The 16,948-nt window shown below is 37.8% G+C and overlaps 4 gene segments (V, D, J or C); 1 reads left to right on the forward strand and 3 right to left on the reverse strand.

Moving 5' to 3' along the window:
• The window catches only part of LOC122970078, a 916,362-nt gene that overhangs the window by 134,134 nt on the left and 765,280 nt on the right, over window positions 1-16,948 (reverse strand).
• The window catches only part of LOC122970080, an 891,879-nt gene that overhangs the window by 94,063 nt on the left and 780,868 nt on the right, over window positions 1-16,948 (reverse strand).
• Window positions 1-16,948, reverse strand: part of LOC122970079 — an 808,187-nt gene that overhangs the window by 23,838 nt on the left and 767,401 nt on the right.
• Window positions 13,508-14,039, forward strand: LOC122970102. The segment is given in 2 exon segments: window positions 13,508-13,559; window positions 13,685-14,039. Coding segments are annotated over 2 exon segments (375 nt in total).

Here is a 16,948-nt window from a genome sequence, read left to right on the forward strand (position 1 = left end):
TGTTGTTTGAGTGTAAATACTTTCCTAATATACAGTATATGAATCAATACATTATGTGATCTTACATTTTCCTTCTGAAGTCTTCATAGAGCAGTTGAAACATTTATAACTCAGTTTTGATCAGGATTTAATATCATTACTGTTACCATTAAGAGAAAATAATTAAGACACTTTTATAATAATAAAGATGAAAACAAGTGATTTGATGAACAGATCTTTATTGTCTGGAAATACTGAAATTATATTGAAACATTACAACAAGCAAGTAAATATTGTTACTGAAACATGTGAAATAAAAGAGAGAGATAGTTGCAGAGATCAGAGTGAGAGCAGTAGCAGAGTAAAAGCAGTAGCAGTGAGTCAGGTCAGGACTGGGAACACTGGTCTCTCCTCAGTGTCTCTGAGACTGGAGTCTGGGAGCCCTGGGTGGCCTCACAGGTCACAGAGACCACCTTCCTCCACTGGTCTGCAGGGAGCCTCAGGGTGCTGCTCCAGCTGTAGCGGCCGTCCTTCTGCAGCACCCCGGGGCTCCTGCTCTGCTCCAAGCTGCTGCTGCTGCTGTCCACCTTCCAGGCCAGACTCCAGTCTGAGGGGTAGCCCTTGTTGGCCAGACACACGAGCGTGGCCTTCCCCTGCTGCAGCTCCTCGCTGGAGGGGGGCAGCACCGTCAGGGTGGGGGTGACTCGACCCACTGGAGGAGGAGACAGAGAGACAACATGAAGAAAGTTCATGCAAAGAGAAAATAAACTCCACCCTGTTGGTTGCAGCAGAGGAGGCTGCTGGTTCCGTTGGTCTTCCTCAGACTGGATAAAACTGGTCTTCAGTGTTTCACTTCCCTCTCTGAGCTCAGTAACCATGGCAACAGACAGGCATCACTGATGAACCATGGCAACAGACAGGTTTCAGTACTAAAGATAAAAGGTTCCAAGCAAACAACTCTTCAACTACTTTAATTTACTCAAAAACTTAAACATCAATGTTAAAGAAGTAAATATTATGCATTACAGAAAGGAAAAATACTTTTACTTAATCATCCATATTTTTAAGTTGAAGCCAAAACGTTAAAGAGACAGTTTGTGTTTAATCTCCTCATTTACACAGGCATCACTACTGAACTATGAAAACAGACAGACTTCACTAATGACAAATATTTTAAGCACTAAAATACTTTTTCCAACTTACAAAATTAATCCTATTAATACAACATGAGATTAAATCAGCTACAGTGATATTATGGTATTCACTGGTTATAATGAGGATGTGACATGTCATGAAATTCATTGTTCTGAGAGGAAGATTGAGTTAAACACATGAAATGTTTCCAGATAAAACATTCACTAAATAAATGTCTGGTAGATTTCTTCAGATGAAATTATATAATCACTACGTTAAATTAATCAAGAATATTTTATTTAATTCAGACCCTAAGAACGGAATTATATTGTCTTCAAATAAGCAGCTGTACACTTTAATAATTAATCAATGCTTTGGCAAATTGATTGATCCATTGATGAAACCGCATCATCAGAGTAATCCAAGTCCCTGTTGGAGTCAGTCAGAGCATTTCCATAGAGAGCCACTTTGCATCAGCAGCACCATGCTCCAGTGCTCTGGGAGAGTTTATAGTCCTGAGAGTTGAACACTGGATGACTGACAGCTGTCCTTCATCACAACAGAAGCCACAGAAATCCTCCTCATCAAAAACATGACTTTGATCTCCGTCCTCATCTGGACTCTCCTCTGCTGCTGCTTCACAGGTAAAGTCCAGAGAATCAAACTCCTCTCCTCTATGAACATCCGTCCCTCTGAAATGAAGCCGACAAAACCATCAAAACCATCAAAACCATGACGCTGCTTTATGTTTTTGTCTCTGTATCCTCAGAGTCCAGAGGCCAGATCACAGTGACTCAGCCTGCAGCAGTGAGATCTGCTCTGGGAGGATCCACAACCATCAACTGTAGGACCAGTCAGAATGTTTATAGTTCCAACATTTTAGCCTGGTACCAACAGAAAGATGGAGAAGCTCCTAAACTTCTCATTTACTTGGCTACCACTCGAGCATCAGGGATTCCATATCGTTTTTCAGGCAGTGGATCAAATTCTGACTTCACTCTGACCATCAGTGGAGTTCAGGCTGAAGATTCAGCAATTTATTACTGTCAGAGTGCACATATTATCAACAGTCAGCTTGTGTTCACACAGTGAAAAAGCGTCGTACAAAAACCTCCCTCAGTCAGACTGAACAGAAACTGAACTGACTGCTGCAGCTGGAAGCTACTGCAGAGACTGATACAGTTCACTGAACACACACATACACACACACACACACACACAGATGATTTATGATGTTCATAGTGTCTCTATCAGTTTTCCTCCTGAAGGTCAAACAGTCCACCTCCCACCTCAACAACCTCTTACTGAGTCAAACAAATATTTAATCATTCAAGATTCATCTTGACTCAAAAATGTAAAATCTATCAAACAGAGACATTCTGTTCTTTCATGCTGCCCCATCATCACCTCAGCTGTTAAATCCTCTTCATCACATTATGTTACGACACATCTCACACTCATCATCGTTCTCTGTATAAAAAAGTTGGATGAACTTCATAACTGACAAGATAGAATAATCATCTCATGATGTTCACTCATAAAAGTCAACTGTAAAAGCTTCCAAACTACCTCACGTCTTCTCTCATTACAATCTAGTAAACTAAAGTACATAGTAAACTTGGCAGAATTTGCTCCAGATACTCTTCATCTGTTAAAATTTAATGAAGTGCAAACTGCCCCGAGCTAGATTCTTTCATTCCCCTTGAAGATTTTTAAACTTCAACTATTTACAGTATGTGCAACGTAAAAATCTGATGTATCAGCTACAAATTAATTACAGTGTATTCAACCCAATACAAAAATCACTAAAAGAAAATAATGTGATTATAGTTCATTCATTTAAATACAATGTAGACATTTGACCAGTGAATTTTCCCAGCAGTGCATGTGAAGTCAGATCATATAATGACTACCTGCTAGGGTTGGGCCCAAATACAAACACGTTATTCAGCAAAGCACAAATATTGCTCTTTTTTTTGTTTGTTTTTTACGAATATTTGTTCCATACAAATATTTTAAACAGTATTTGTTGTTGAGAAGAAAAAAAAACATGTCAAATACCAGCGTGCAGGTCGGTTACATCACTATCTCAGTGTCTCTCCTCTGCTCCGCTGTTACGTCTATCAGCAGGTCTCAACGAGGGGAGTCACATCCACCTGCTACATGACATGATACATTGATGTTATCATAGATGCTGAGCTTAACTTTCACTGTCATATCAATAATGTCACAAGATCAGATTTCTATCACCTCAAAAAATATCTCAAAAATCAGAGGCTTTCTGTCAAATTTAGACACTGAAGAACTAGTACATGCATTTGTCACAAGCACACTTGACTATTGCAATACTATTTTTTCTGGACTCTCGAAAAACTGTTAAGCGCCTGCAGGTTATACAGAATGATGCTGCACGTATTTTAGACGAGACTAATAAAAGTGCACATATCACACCTGTTCTTAATTCCTTGCACTGGCTTCCAGTAAATGCTAGAATTGATTTTAAAGTCCTCTTACTCGTCTACAAGGCACTGAATGGCACTGCTCCAAATTATATTAAGGAATTGCTTTTGCCATATGAACCAACAAGAAGCCTCACATCATCAGCCAGTGGTCTCCTTGTTGTCCTCCATGTGAGTGCTCTAAAGCAGGAGAAGCTGCATTCAGCTATTATGCTCCATACAGATGGACTGACTTTCCAAGTGATATTAGAGATGCCCCAACACTTAGTTCCTTTAAAGTAGACTTAAAACATTTCTGTTCACTGTTGTGCTTAACTAGGTTGAGCAACTCTCTGCTCCTGTTTTAACTGAATTATTATGTACTTTAATTACCTATGCGTCCATGTATACAATCATATGTTTGCTTGCTTTTATGTATGATGATATGTATACTTGTATTTTATGTATTTATAATTGTATTGCTCTTGCCCTTGTGAAGTTCATTGTGTTGCTTTCTGTATGAAATTTGCTCTATAAGAAAATGTGACATGACTTGGAAGAGCAGATATTCAGTTAGAACACTGAACATGTGGAAGCAGCTGCAGACTGATCAAAGCTCTTGTGGTGTCTACAGTTTGTGAATCGCAGCTACATGAAGATTATTGTTTGAAAAGTTGCAGATAACTTACATTATGATCCTCTGAGCTCCAACAGATGAATGACAAACATTTGGTGGTGCAAATACAGACACTCAGACACAGAGGTATAAATCAGCATCAATACAGTATTACACCAGTCAATCCCACAATCTGCCTACAAGCTTCCTGTCTCTGCTCCTCCATCCCCATGCTGAAATACAGAACAATATAGTACAGAGCAGGACAGAGAGGACACATGTGAGGGACACCATGTAGAACAGACTCACTGTTTCTGTTAAAATGTTTTCCTTTCATCCTTTACTTTGAAATGCTTTAAAAACTACCATAATTTAAAAGTAAAATGGTGACAAGAAATAATAAAATCCCTGTGAATATACCTAGAGACAAACTCAGTATCTGTAGATTCATTGAACACAGTAACATGTGACAGCAGTTTATTATTGTAATAATGTGTTTGTACACAGATGATTTGATGAAAGTTTCTTTATTGTTCATACATACAAAAATGATCAGCATTACTGCAAGCATTAAAAAAGTATCACTTGAGAATGTGATGATTATGTTAATTAGTCAGAGCATTTTCACTGGACAATATCAAAATAAACACATAATATCCTCCTCGTCATCACCACAAAATCTACAGATATTATCCTCAGTCATTCTCCATATCTTAAGCATTTTTCTTGTTGGTAACATCTTATAAAACATTTTTAACTGAAAGGCCCATAAATAAGTAGAGCAAGATGACGAGTAAATACATCTAAAAATGTTTAACCAAGGAAGAGGAGTATCAAACACATCATTCCAATATGTTTGAAAATAATATGGATGAGAAGTTATATTCTCAAAGGACATAAAGAAATGATACATATCTTAAATAAATGTGTATTCAATAGAATACACATTTAAGAAATCAAACACATTTAATGAAGAAACATCTCCATATATCTGTAAAACTCTGGATTTGAGGCCTTTCACATCACTAGTTGCACATTCTGCACTTGAGAAAAACAAAATATCAACCATGTTTAAAAAAAACTGAAAACAATTCTGTGAAATTAGCCTCAAAATTCTTCCTTTACACATTTCACATCAGTCTTTCTAACTGCTTAATGAAATTCTGTCCCACAGATTGTCACTCCTTTATGTTATGGATGATGTAAATGTTGAGTTCTCCCAGCAGTGAGGAGGAAACAGCATGATATGTTGAGGACAGCTACAGTTGACTGACTCTGTGTGTTTGCATATCTGTCCTGCCTCTCTGCTCCCAGCCATTAAGAGGCCAGTGTTGATCAGTGGCTGTCCAGACCTTTCAGAGCCACTGACACGCCGCCGGCAGCACAATGATGATGTCACTGACTCTACTGCTGGCCACCCTGGGGCTCCTTGTTCAGGGTGAGACTCTCTTGTGAAAACTTTGCTTCAGGATGCAACCAGGTTCAGCAGAATGATGTTCTGCTGTGATGGAGAAACACTGAAACAAGCAGCATTTACCTTCTTCCATCTATTCTCCATGTTAAAGAAATGATACTCTTCTGTTTTCATGTTGATCATCTTTCTCCAAGCTGGATTTGTCTCAATAACCCTTCTCCTCTTTTTCATGTTTTCCAGGTTCATCAGGACAAATCACTGTGACTCAGTCTCCTGGATCTCAGTCTGTTGTTCCAGGACAGACTGTCTCCATCAGATGTAAAACCAGTTCAGATGTTAGTAGCTACCTCAGCTGGTACCTTCAGAAATCTGGAGAAGTTCCTAAACTCCTGATTTATTATGCTACAGGCCTTCAGCCTGGAGTTTCAGATCGTTTTAGTGGAAGTGGATCTGGGACTGACTACACTCTGACCATCACTGGAGTTCAGGCTGAAGATTCAGGAGTTTATTACTGTCAGGGTTATAAATATATCAACAGTCAGCGTGTGTTCACACAGTGAAAAAGCGTCGTACAAAAACCTCCCTCAGTCAGACTGAACAGAAACTGAACTGACTGCTGCAGCTGGAAGCTACTGCAGAGACTGATACAGTTCACTGAACACACACACACACACACACACACACACACACACACACACACACATATTAAATAGATTAAATAATTTGCACATTGTAGTTTTTAAGATAAATGAAAATATGTCAGAACACTTTCAGGAAAACAGTTTATGGACAATGATTGTCTCGGGGGAAATCAATTAAGTTTTCCATCACAGCTTCTCTCCATCAATTCTTACCATATTATGATTTGATCCAATGTTTTAAAATGATAATCAACCCATTTACCGACCAATGAGGAGAGAGATTGGCCGGGGACTTTTGGTTAGAAATTAGTTGGTCATGACCTTTGACCTCGGCCTCATACTGGATCACATCTATCTCAATTATATCCTGTTAACAGAAAATATGAAAACACAAATCTGCATCAGAAACTTTCATACTCACAGCTCCCACCACCAAAAAATATAAATCACACTAAATATTATCTTACAGTAAGAAACCAATCACAGTAAGAGGATCAGAGATATGAAAACATTTTTCATTTTTACATCGTTGAAATAAATTTTAATTCAACTTCATAATAGTTAAATATTAAGTGGAAATTTTAATTTTTGTTAACATTTTAAAAGTAGAAGTATTGTTCTTTAATCTTTTTTCTTCTCAAGCTGTTCACATTTCAGTTTGACAATAATGTGTAAAGACCAGTTTATTGAAGCTGGTCTGAGTTACATCATGATTAAAACAGAAGAGAATATAAGTGATATAAATCAACACAGATGATATTTGTATCTACTACAAACATTTAAACACATTAAAGCTTTCAATGTCAACATTATGTGTAATATTTGAGTACAAACTTACTTCCAACATCCAGTCTGGTTCCTCCACCGAACGTGAACCACAGTGATACAAACTGACTGAGTCTTCGTACAAAAACCTCTCACTGTAGAGAGACACGGCTCACTCAAAAAAACAAGTCTCTGTTAGTAAAATTACAAGTAACATCACCTGAGTGACAGATATTTCCAGAATATGTACATTTATTTCATGTTTTAAAGATAAATTGATGTTAATTTCTTTAGAAATAATATAAATAAACATGAGACATTCTGAAAGAAAATATGAGTAAAAGCTGAAACCATAAAAAATACATTCTGTACAATATTCTAATAAATTGATTGATCCATTGATTAAGCATCATCATCAGAGTAATCCAAGTCCCTGTTGGAGTCAGTCAGAGCATTTCCATAGAGAGCCACTTTGCATCAGCAGCACCATGCTCCAGTGCTCTGGGAGAGTTTATAGTCCTGAGAGTTGAACACTGGATGACTGACAGCTGTCCTTCATCACAACAGAAGCCACAGAAATCCTCCTCATCAAAAACATGACTTTGATCTCCGTCCTCATCTGGACTCTCCTCTGCTTTACTCAGGGTGAGGAAAATCATTTTTCTGTCATGTGAAAATCATTTAGAGTGTAGCTGAGTTTCACCATCTCATGTCCAGTGTTTCTTCTCTCTCCTCAGGGTCTGTTGGACAAAATGTTGTCTTGACTCAACCAGCAGCCAAATCACTGCAGCTTGGTCAAACTGTCTCTATTGACTGTAAGGCTAATAGACAAGTTGATCACTGGACTGGGCCACAATACTTTCTGTCCTGGTACCATCAGAAAACTGGAGAAGTTCCTAAACTTCTCATCTATGGAACATCAGACAGAGTTACAGGAATCTCCTCCAGATTCAGTGGAAGTGGAGCAGGGAATAAAGTTGACTTCACTCTGACCATCAGTGGAGTTCAGGCTGAAGATTCAGGAGTTTATTACTGTCAGAGTCGTCACTCTATCAACAGTCAGTATGTGTTCACACAGTGAAAAAGCGTCGTACAGAAACCTCCCTAATGCAGAGACTGATACAGTTCACTGAACACACACACACACACACACATACACACACACACACACACACACACACACACACACACACACAGACACAGAGATGATTTATGATGTTCATAGTGTGTATACCAGTTTTCCTTGTGAAGTTCAAACAGTCCACCTCCCACTACCACATCCATCTGAGTCAGCTCCGCTGATGTCGATACACAAAACAAACTCACAGTATATGAAACCTGACTGTCATTTTATGTGTTACAAAAAACCAAACTTGATGTATTGTGTGCCACAACATTCAGCAAATGTCATGAACAAATTGTTTTTGGGAAGAGGGTCAAATTCAAGTTTGGACACAAACAGTGTGTCAAGACCATCAGCAAAGGATTTGATGTTTAGTGTCTGAGAGTTTAAGATGCCCCAACAAGGAGACCTTTAGTCTTATTTCTTTTCAGCTGCTTGAAAATTTTCATGACATTCAAGCATTGATAAAAAAACACAACAATGAACCATGTCTTTTTAACAGTCTATGTAGAAGTACATTGTAGTTAACAGCATCAATGGCAGCACTTTAATATGAAAGTACACCACTGATAGTGTCGTATAATCCATGTTCAGTGTCAGGTCCTTTACAACTTTACAGTCAAACTGCTGGAAGTAACAATGTTGAATGCAGTCATTTGCTTAAAAACTGCTTTGTCATTTTAAATATCTGTATGTGCACTTTTACTGATAACCTGACACACTAAATGGTTTATTACACAGAACCATCTGACAAGACATCCATGGAAACTGTTTGGAAAAGGGTAGACACTAAAAAAATCCTGGCAGGTGATTGGATGAACCATCTGTCTATCTACATCTATCACTGTCTTTCCTTGTGAGGCAACTGGAGAATCCTTATAAGACACTGATTGGTCCAAACCACCGGTGGTTCGGACACAAGCGAATAAACTGAAGCCTGACAAGATGGATTCTCGCTTGATCCCATGATGTTGTGATCTTGCGAATCCAGCAGCCTCGCAAGGTAACTTTTACTGTGTATTATATATGATTTTTAATGTAGTATGTGACCGTTTTCTTGGCTTGTTTTTATTGTCTGTATTGTATTTACTGCTGTAACAATGTTTATATGATTAAATAAGGATTTTTTTTTGCTTAAAAGATAATTTGCAATTAGTGTTTGATTGAGTGAGGAGGAAACAGCATGATATGTTGAGGACAGCTACAGTTGACTGACTCTGTGTGTTTGCATATCTGTCCTGCCTCTCTGCTCCCAGCCGTTAAGAGGCCAGTGTTGATCAGTGGCTGTCCAGACCTTTCAGAGCCACTGACACGCCGCTGGCAGCACAATGATGATGTCACTGACTCTACTGCTGGCCACCCTGGGGCTCCTTGTTCAGGGTGAGACTCTCTTGTGAAAACTTTGCTTCAGGATGCAACCAGGTTCACCACAATGATGTTCTGCTGTGATGGAGAAACACTGAAACAAGCAGCATTTACCTTCTTCCATCTATTCTCCATGTTAAAGAAATGATACTGTTCTGTTTTCATGTTGATCATCTTTCTCCAAGCTGGATTTGTCTCAATAACCCTTCTCCTCTTTTTCATGTTTTCCAGGTTCATCAGGACAAATCACTGTGACTCAGTCTCCTGGATCTCAGTCTGTTGTCCCAGGACAGACTGTCTCCATCAGATGTAAAACCAGTTCAAATGTTTATAGCAACCTCCACTGGTACCTTCAGAAATCTGGAGAAGCTCCTAAACTCCTGATTTATTCAGCTACAAACCTTCAGCCTGGAGTTTCAGATCGTTTTAGTGGAAGTGGATTTGGGACTGACTTCACTCTGACCATCAGTGGAGTTCAGGCTGAAGATTCAGGAGTTTATTACTGTCAGCAGAGTTACAGTGTGTTCACACAGTGATGCAACGTCGTACAAAAACCTCCCTCAGCTGAAGAGGAACTGATCTGACTCAACAGCTGCACTCAAACTAAAACAACAGAGGTTTTAATAATGTAATTTTCAACATTTTAACACTAAATATTCTGTATTTAACAAAAAAAAGATTTATTTTAAATGCTTTCATTAATACTGAATATGAAACATTTGGCTGAATATCAAATCTAACCTCTGTTGAAGTATGATTTCAATTATTTAATAAGTTTAATCTACTGACTACAACACATGAACACTAAAACTATTATTATTTATTTATTTCATCTCTTACTATTTTTCATAGATTCTCAAACATACAATGTTTTAGAAATGAATAACAAAATGTTATCATGATAAAATTTACTATCACTTGTGTTGTAAAATTACTAATCATGTCATGTGACATATATTTGTCATTTTGCATGTTTTCATTCCAGCAGCAAGTATTTATAATATAAACCAAAACATATTTAATTTATTATGTAATTTATTAATACTTGAATTTTTTTCCCTTTTTCATCTCTTTCATTTGTCTTTGTGTTTCAGCTCTTCAGCAGAAGCAGTTTGTATAAATGTCCAGGGTTAAAATGTCAGATCACACTCATTTTATATCTCTTTATGCTGATGATATTTTGCTTTTTATTTCAGAATTAGAACATATTTCTGAGGGTTTTGTGATTTTGTTTAAAAGATTATGTACATACTTTTAATACATCTGAAAAAATAAAAATATTAGACTCTTTGCACTGACACACTTCAGTAAAATAAGATGATTGGAGGATTTTTCATTAAAATTACTCAATTACTAATTATTACAGACAAATCTGAAGTGACTCCAGCAAAGCATTTTCTACAATTATTATGACTTTAATGTAAACTGTGACAACAAATTATGGACTTACTACCACCATGACTGTGTAGCATTAATCATATAATATCTAAGAGTGTTGTTTGAGTGTAAATACTTTCCTAATATACAGTATATGAATCAATACATTATGTGATCTTACATTTTCCTTCTGAAGTCTTCATAGAGCAGTTGAAACATTTGTAACTCAGTTTTTATCAGGATTTAATATCATTAATGTTACCATTAAGAGAAAATAATTAAGACACATTTATAATAATAAAGATGAAAACAAGTGATTTGATGAACAGATCTTTATTGTCTGGAAATACTGAAATTATATTGAAACATTACAACAAGCAAGTAAATATTGTTACTGAAACATGTGAAATAAAAGAGAGAGATAGTTGCAGAGATCAGAGTGAGAGCAGTAGCAGAGTAAAAGCAGTAGCAGTGAGTCAGGTCAGGACTGGGAACACTGGTCTCTCCTCAGTGTCTCTGTGACTGGAGTCTGGGAGCCCTGGGTGGCCTCACAGGTCACAGAGCCCACCTTCCTCCACTGGTCTGCAGGGAGCCTCAGGGTGCTGCTCCAGCTGTAGCGGCCGTCCTTCTGCAGCACCCCGGGGCTCCTGCTCTGCTCCAAGCTGCTGCTGCTGCTGCCGTCCACCTTCCAGGCCAGACTCCAGTCTGAGGGGAAGCCATCGTTGGCCAGACACATGAGCGTGGCCTTCCCCTGCTGCAGCTCCTCGCTGGAGGGGGACAGCACCGTCAGGGTGGGACGGACATCACCTAGGAGACACCAATCACATTAGAGGACAGGGACCACACATCTGTCAATCGAACACCAGACACTTGGACACCTTTACTGTGTGAGAGTGGATTTCCCCCTTTAAGGAGTTTCTGTCAGATGTTTTTTCTGCTCCACCAGTCACTCACTCACACATTGTTTCACTTCCCTTTAAGAAACCTCTCATGCAGATCAGCACAGAAAGAGTCCTCATATGACTCTTTACTGCATTTTATTTTACACTATTTACTGAAAATAAGGACATAAAGTTTGTAAATATATCTCAGATGCTGATTTAGTTTCAATTTATACCAATTATTTACTTTCAAAACTATCAAAAGAGCAACAGTTAATCAGATTCAGTGTTAAAGGACATTATGAGCAAAAACTAACAGACAGCCGTAATATACACAAAATGTTGAGACATATTAAAGAAACAAATATCTTTAAGAACAAAGAAATATTTCAAACTGAGGTTAAAAGACAATTTCTGTCATTTTAAATGATGAGAGATGTGCAGCATTTTTTTTTATCATCACCCACACTGTTCAGAATAAATTTAACTCAACATTCACTCAAATTGGAGATTAAAGATTAAAATTTAAAAACATGTTTAAAGTAGGATTGTTGCTCTTTAATCTTTCTGCTGTTCACATTTAACAAACTAACTGGAACATGTAAAGAAAAGTTCAGTAAAGCTGCTTTGAGTTCAACTTCAAGGTTAAAGAGGAGAAATGAACAATAAAATTGAGACTTTAAAGTGTTTTAGATCAGCTCAGTGGAAACTTATATCTACTACAAATGTTCAGACACAGAAATTATAAACTTAACTGATGATTCGATATTTAATATTTGAGCAGAAACTTACTTCCAACATCCAGTCTGGTTCCTCCACCAAAAGTCCTCCACAGTGATACAAACTGACTGAGTCGTCGTACAAAAACCTCTCACTGTAGAGAGACACGGCTCTCTGACTTTGTCTCATTAAACTAAAACTGCAAGTCCTCAAATTTCAGCCTGAATCTAAAACATTACATGATTTCTACTGTGGACCAAACACTTAAAATATATTGATTCATCATTTAAACTTCAAAAACAAACAAAACTCTTATTTTTGTTGCTGGTGGACAACTGTTGGTCAAAAATTAGAAGTGAAGATGTAAAATCAGAAATTTCAATTTCTAGAGAAAACATATGTGCAAAAACCTAAATATCACTCAGGATTTAATAAAATACTTTAAAAGTTTAACTTACTTCCAACATCCAGTCTGGTTCCTCCACCGAACGTGTACCACAGTGATACAAACTGACTGAGTCGTCGTACAAAAACCTCTCACTGTAGAGAGACACGGCTCTCTGACTTTGAACACAACAAACTCTACAAAAACAGTCTCAGTCTGTGAAACACAACTGGATGATATGAAAATATATAACAGTAGGCCAATAATTTATATTTTTATTCTAAAATTAATCATTTTGTTTCATGTTTACTGTATTTTAAATTATGTCTTGAATTAAAACTGAGTGTTGTAGATGTAAAATGAATCAAAACAGACATTTCTGAAGACAATCTGTTCACAGAACATAAATGAAACACAGAAAATGATCACTGGCACATAGTTAATCAATACTCTGGCAAATTGATTGATCCATTGATTAAGCAGCATCATCAGAGTAATCCAAGTCCCTGTTGGAGTCAGTCAGAGCATTTCCATAGAGAGCCACTTTGCATCAGCAGCACCATGCTCCAGTGCTCTGGGAGAGTTTATAGTCCTGAGACTTGAACACTGGATGACTGACAGCTGTCCTTCATCACAACAGAAGCCACAGAATTCCTCCTCATCAAAAACATGACTTTGATCTCCGTCCTCATCTGGACTCTCCTCTGCTGCTGCTTCACAGGTAAAGTCCAGAGAATCAAACTCCTCTCCTCTATGAACATCCGTCCCTCTGAAATGAAGCTGACAAAACCATCAAAACCATCAAAACCATGACGCTGCTTTATGTTTTTGTCTCTGTATCCTCAGAGTCCAGAGGCCAGGTCACAGTGACTCAGCCTGCAGCAGTGAGATCTGCTCTGGGAGGATCCACAACCATCAGCTGTAAGACCAGTCAGGATGTTTATAGTTCAAACCGTTTAGCCTGGTACCAACAGAGAGATGGAGAAACTCCTAAACTTCTCATTTATGATGCTACCTATCGAGCATCAGGAATTCCAGATCGTTTTTCAGGCAGTGGATCAAACTCTGACTTCACTCTGACGATCAGTGGAGTTCAGGCTGAAGATGCAGCAGTTTATTACTGTCAGAGTTTTCACTATATCAACAGTCAGAATGTGTTCACACAGTGAAAAAGCGTCGTACAAAAACCTCCCTCAGTCAGACTGAACAGAAACTGAACTGACTGCTGCAGCTGGAAGCTACTGCAGAGTTCACTGAACACACACACACACACACTTTCAGACAAAGCCATTAAACAATTCATTTATATGTCTGTAGTAACAAATATGAATCTATCTCAGATAATAATCACAGTATTTTTCATGATTGGTCTCACAGTGGTACAAACACAGTAACAACTTTGTACTGATGACCTGATAGAAACTGAAGGAAACAAATTAGTTACATTGAAGTAAATGAAAAAAGAGGCGAAACAGGTATTTTGTTCCTTTATTAAAACATATGAAATGTGATATGAAGTTATACATTGAGAACATCAGATTCCTTAAAGCTTGAAATAATCTTCTGTATCAAGGTGTCTCCACAGCTCAGCAGGTGATTGACAGTTCTGTGTAGACTCTACCTGTTACCTGTTCTAGCTGTGTTTACTTTCTCTCATATTCACTTTGTTATACAGAGCAGTAACAACGCTGCTGAAGAGAAAGTTTGGACTGGCAGTAGTGGATCTGTTAGATGAGGATAATATAATTGTTGCAGCATTAATGAAGAGAAAAAAGATCCACTGGAAGAGCAGATATTCAGTGAGAACACTGAACATGTGGAAGCAGCTGCAGACTGATCAAAGCTCTCGTGGTGTCTACAGGTTGTGAATCGCAGCTACATGAAGATTATTGTTTGAAAAGTTGCAGATAACTTACATTATGATCCTCTGAGCTCCAACAGATGAAGCACAAACATCTACTGGTGTAAATATAGACGCTTAACCTTTATTATTCAGCAGCACATCAGTACAGCATTACACCAGTCAATCACACAATCTGTCTACAAGCTTCCTGTCATCGTCCTTCCTACATCCTTTGGAATCCACATTTCAATAAACTGAGATAAAATAGTTACAACTCCAGTATTTCCCTGATGTCAAAGATATCACAGATCAATATGAATGTTGGAATCATTTTTCCTGTCGTCTGACTTGATAGATGTCTTCATGTCTGTCCTAGAATCAGTTTCTTATTTGCTTCACCAGCTCCATCTCACATTCAGACTGGCTCTCTTAAAAGTGTATTCAGGAGTAAGAGGGTTTATATCCTATACTTACTCAGGAATTTATCAAATCATAGGGTGGGAATTGTTAGGAGTGAAACGCAAATGTGAAGAAGACCTTGAGTGTAATTTTGAAGTAGTGGAATGGGAATCACTGTGTATTGGTAGTCAGTGTTTCTCTTTTAAAAGTAGACATAAAATTATACAATACAGTCTCATTCATAGAATATACTACACCCCTGACAGGTTGCACAGAATAAAACCTCAGTATTCTGAGTTCTGCCCAAGATGTAAAACTGGAACAGGAACACTGATACATATGTTCTGGTCCTGCCCATGTCTAAATACATCCTGGATCTCTATAGTTAATGAGCTAAGTGACATCATAGGAACAACCATCCCCACAGAACCAAGAATAATTCTATTGGGTGATACCTCCATGATAAAAGTCAATAAAAACAACCTCAAATTTATTAGAATTGCCCTCATCATAGCCAACAAATGTATAGCTATGCAATGGAAAGATGAACATCCACCTACATCTGCTAGATGGACTGATGAATTAGCATCGTGTCTAGCAAATGAAAAGATAATGTATAACTTGAAGGGAAAGCCTGGAGAGTTTCAAAAGATTTGGGGGGGGGGGGGGGTTCTAACATTCAACATAAGTATTGAATCCAACAGTCATGTGTGAGTCAGTTTTTTTGTTTCCTTTTTTTAATTTATATTTTATGTATTTATTTCTTGCTCTATCCCACTCTTTTAACTAAACTGATACACAAGAGCTGTCATCTATTCCCTCTCTGCAATTATACTGTTTTTTCGTTTCTTCTTAATAGTCTGAACTGTTGTAACTTATCCCTCTCTCTTTGTATAGGTACATATCCTGAAGTAGTTAGGAGTTGGACCTGAAGGGGCAACCCAATCGCCAGAAGAAAACGTTGGCATTGAACGTTTCTGCAAACCACAGAAACATTGAATATATACGTTACAACACGCGTAATACGTATCATATCAACATTTCTACAAACGTAGCATATTAACATTTCTACCCGTTGAATAATGATGTTTTATGGTGTGACAACGCTGTGGTTAAGGTCTGGTTAGGTTTAGGTACAAGGACCACTAGGGTCAGGGAAAGATCATGGTTTGGGTTAAAATAAAAATAAAAAATAAAATAGAAACAGCTGATGTCTCACTAAAAAAAGCCGGTTTTCTCACCAGAAAAACGGCTGCAAATGTCCTAACATCTCACTAAAAATTCCTGCTTTTGTCGGTTGACACTGGAAGCAGACATTGGTTTTGAGGTGGTCTCGAACCGTGTTCTCTGCTGATTTCCAACTTGCTGCCAAGAAACTTACTAACCATCCACCGACCCCTCCTCCTCCTAATAATAGGAAAGATCAGCTCATATAAATCACATGTGAACTATGTCACTTTAGAAATGTTGAGATGATACGTATTGTTGAAATGTTAATATGCTACGTATTACACATGTTGAAACGTAGATGTTCAACGTTTCTGTGGTTTGCAGAAATGTAAACTGCCAACGTTTTATTTTGGCGACCAGGCTGGAAGGGGTGGGTGGGAATGGGAGGGATGGAGGGAGGGTCGGGCTGATATGACTTCTATGTTATTATATTTTTGTACATCGTTGCATTATTCAGCTCAAGGTTTGTTAAGTTCAAAACCAATAATAATAATGTTGAGTGTATTCAATAGATTTTAATGAGGAAAACTCCTAAATGTATCTATAAACTGTTTATTTATCTATGTGGTGATTTTGAGGACTTTCACACGAGTAGTTTCACATTTTGTACTTTGGAAAAAACAAGATACACAATAGAC

This window comes from Thunnus albacares, chromosome 19 (genome assembly GCF_914725855.1).
Source record: "Thunnus albacares chromosome 19, fThuAlb1.1, whole genome shotgun sequence".
In the NCBI taxonomy this organism is placed as follows: domain Eukaryota; kingdom Metazoa; phylum Chordata; class Actinopteri; order Scombriformes; family Scombridae; genus Thunnus; species Thunnus albacares.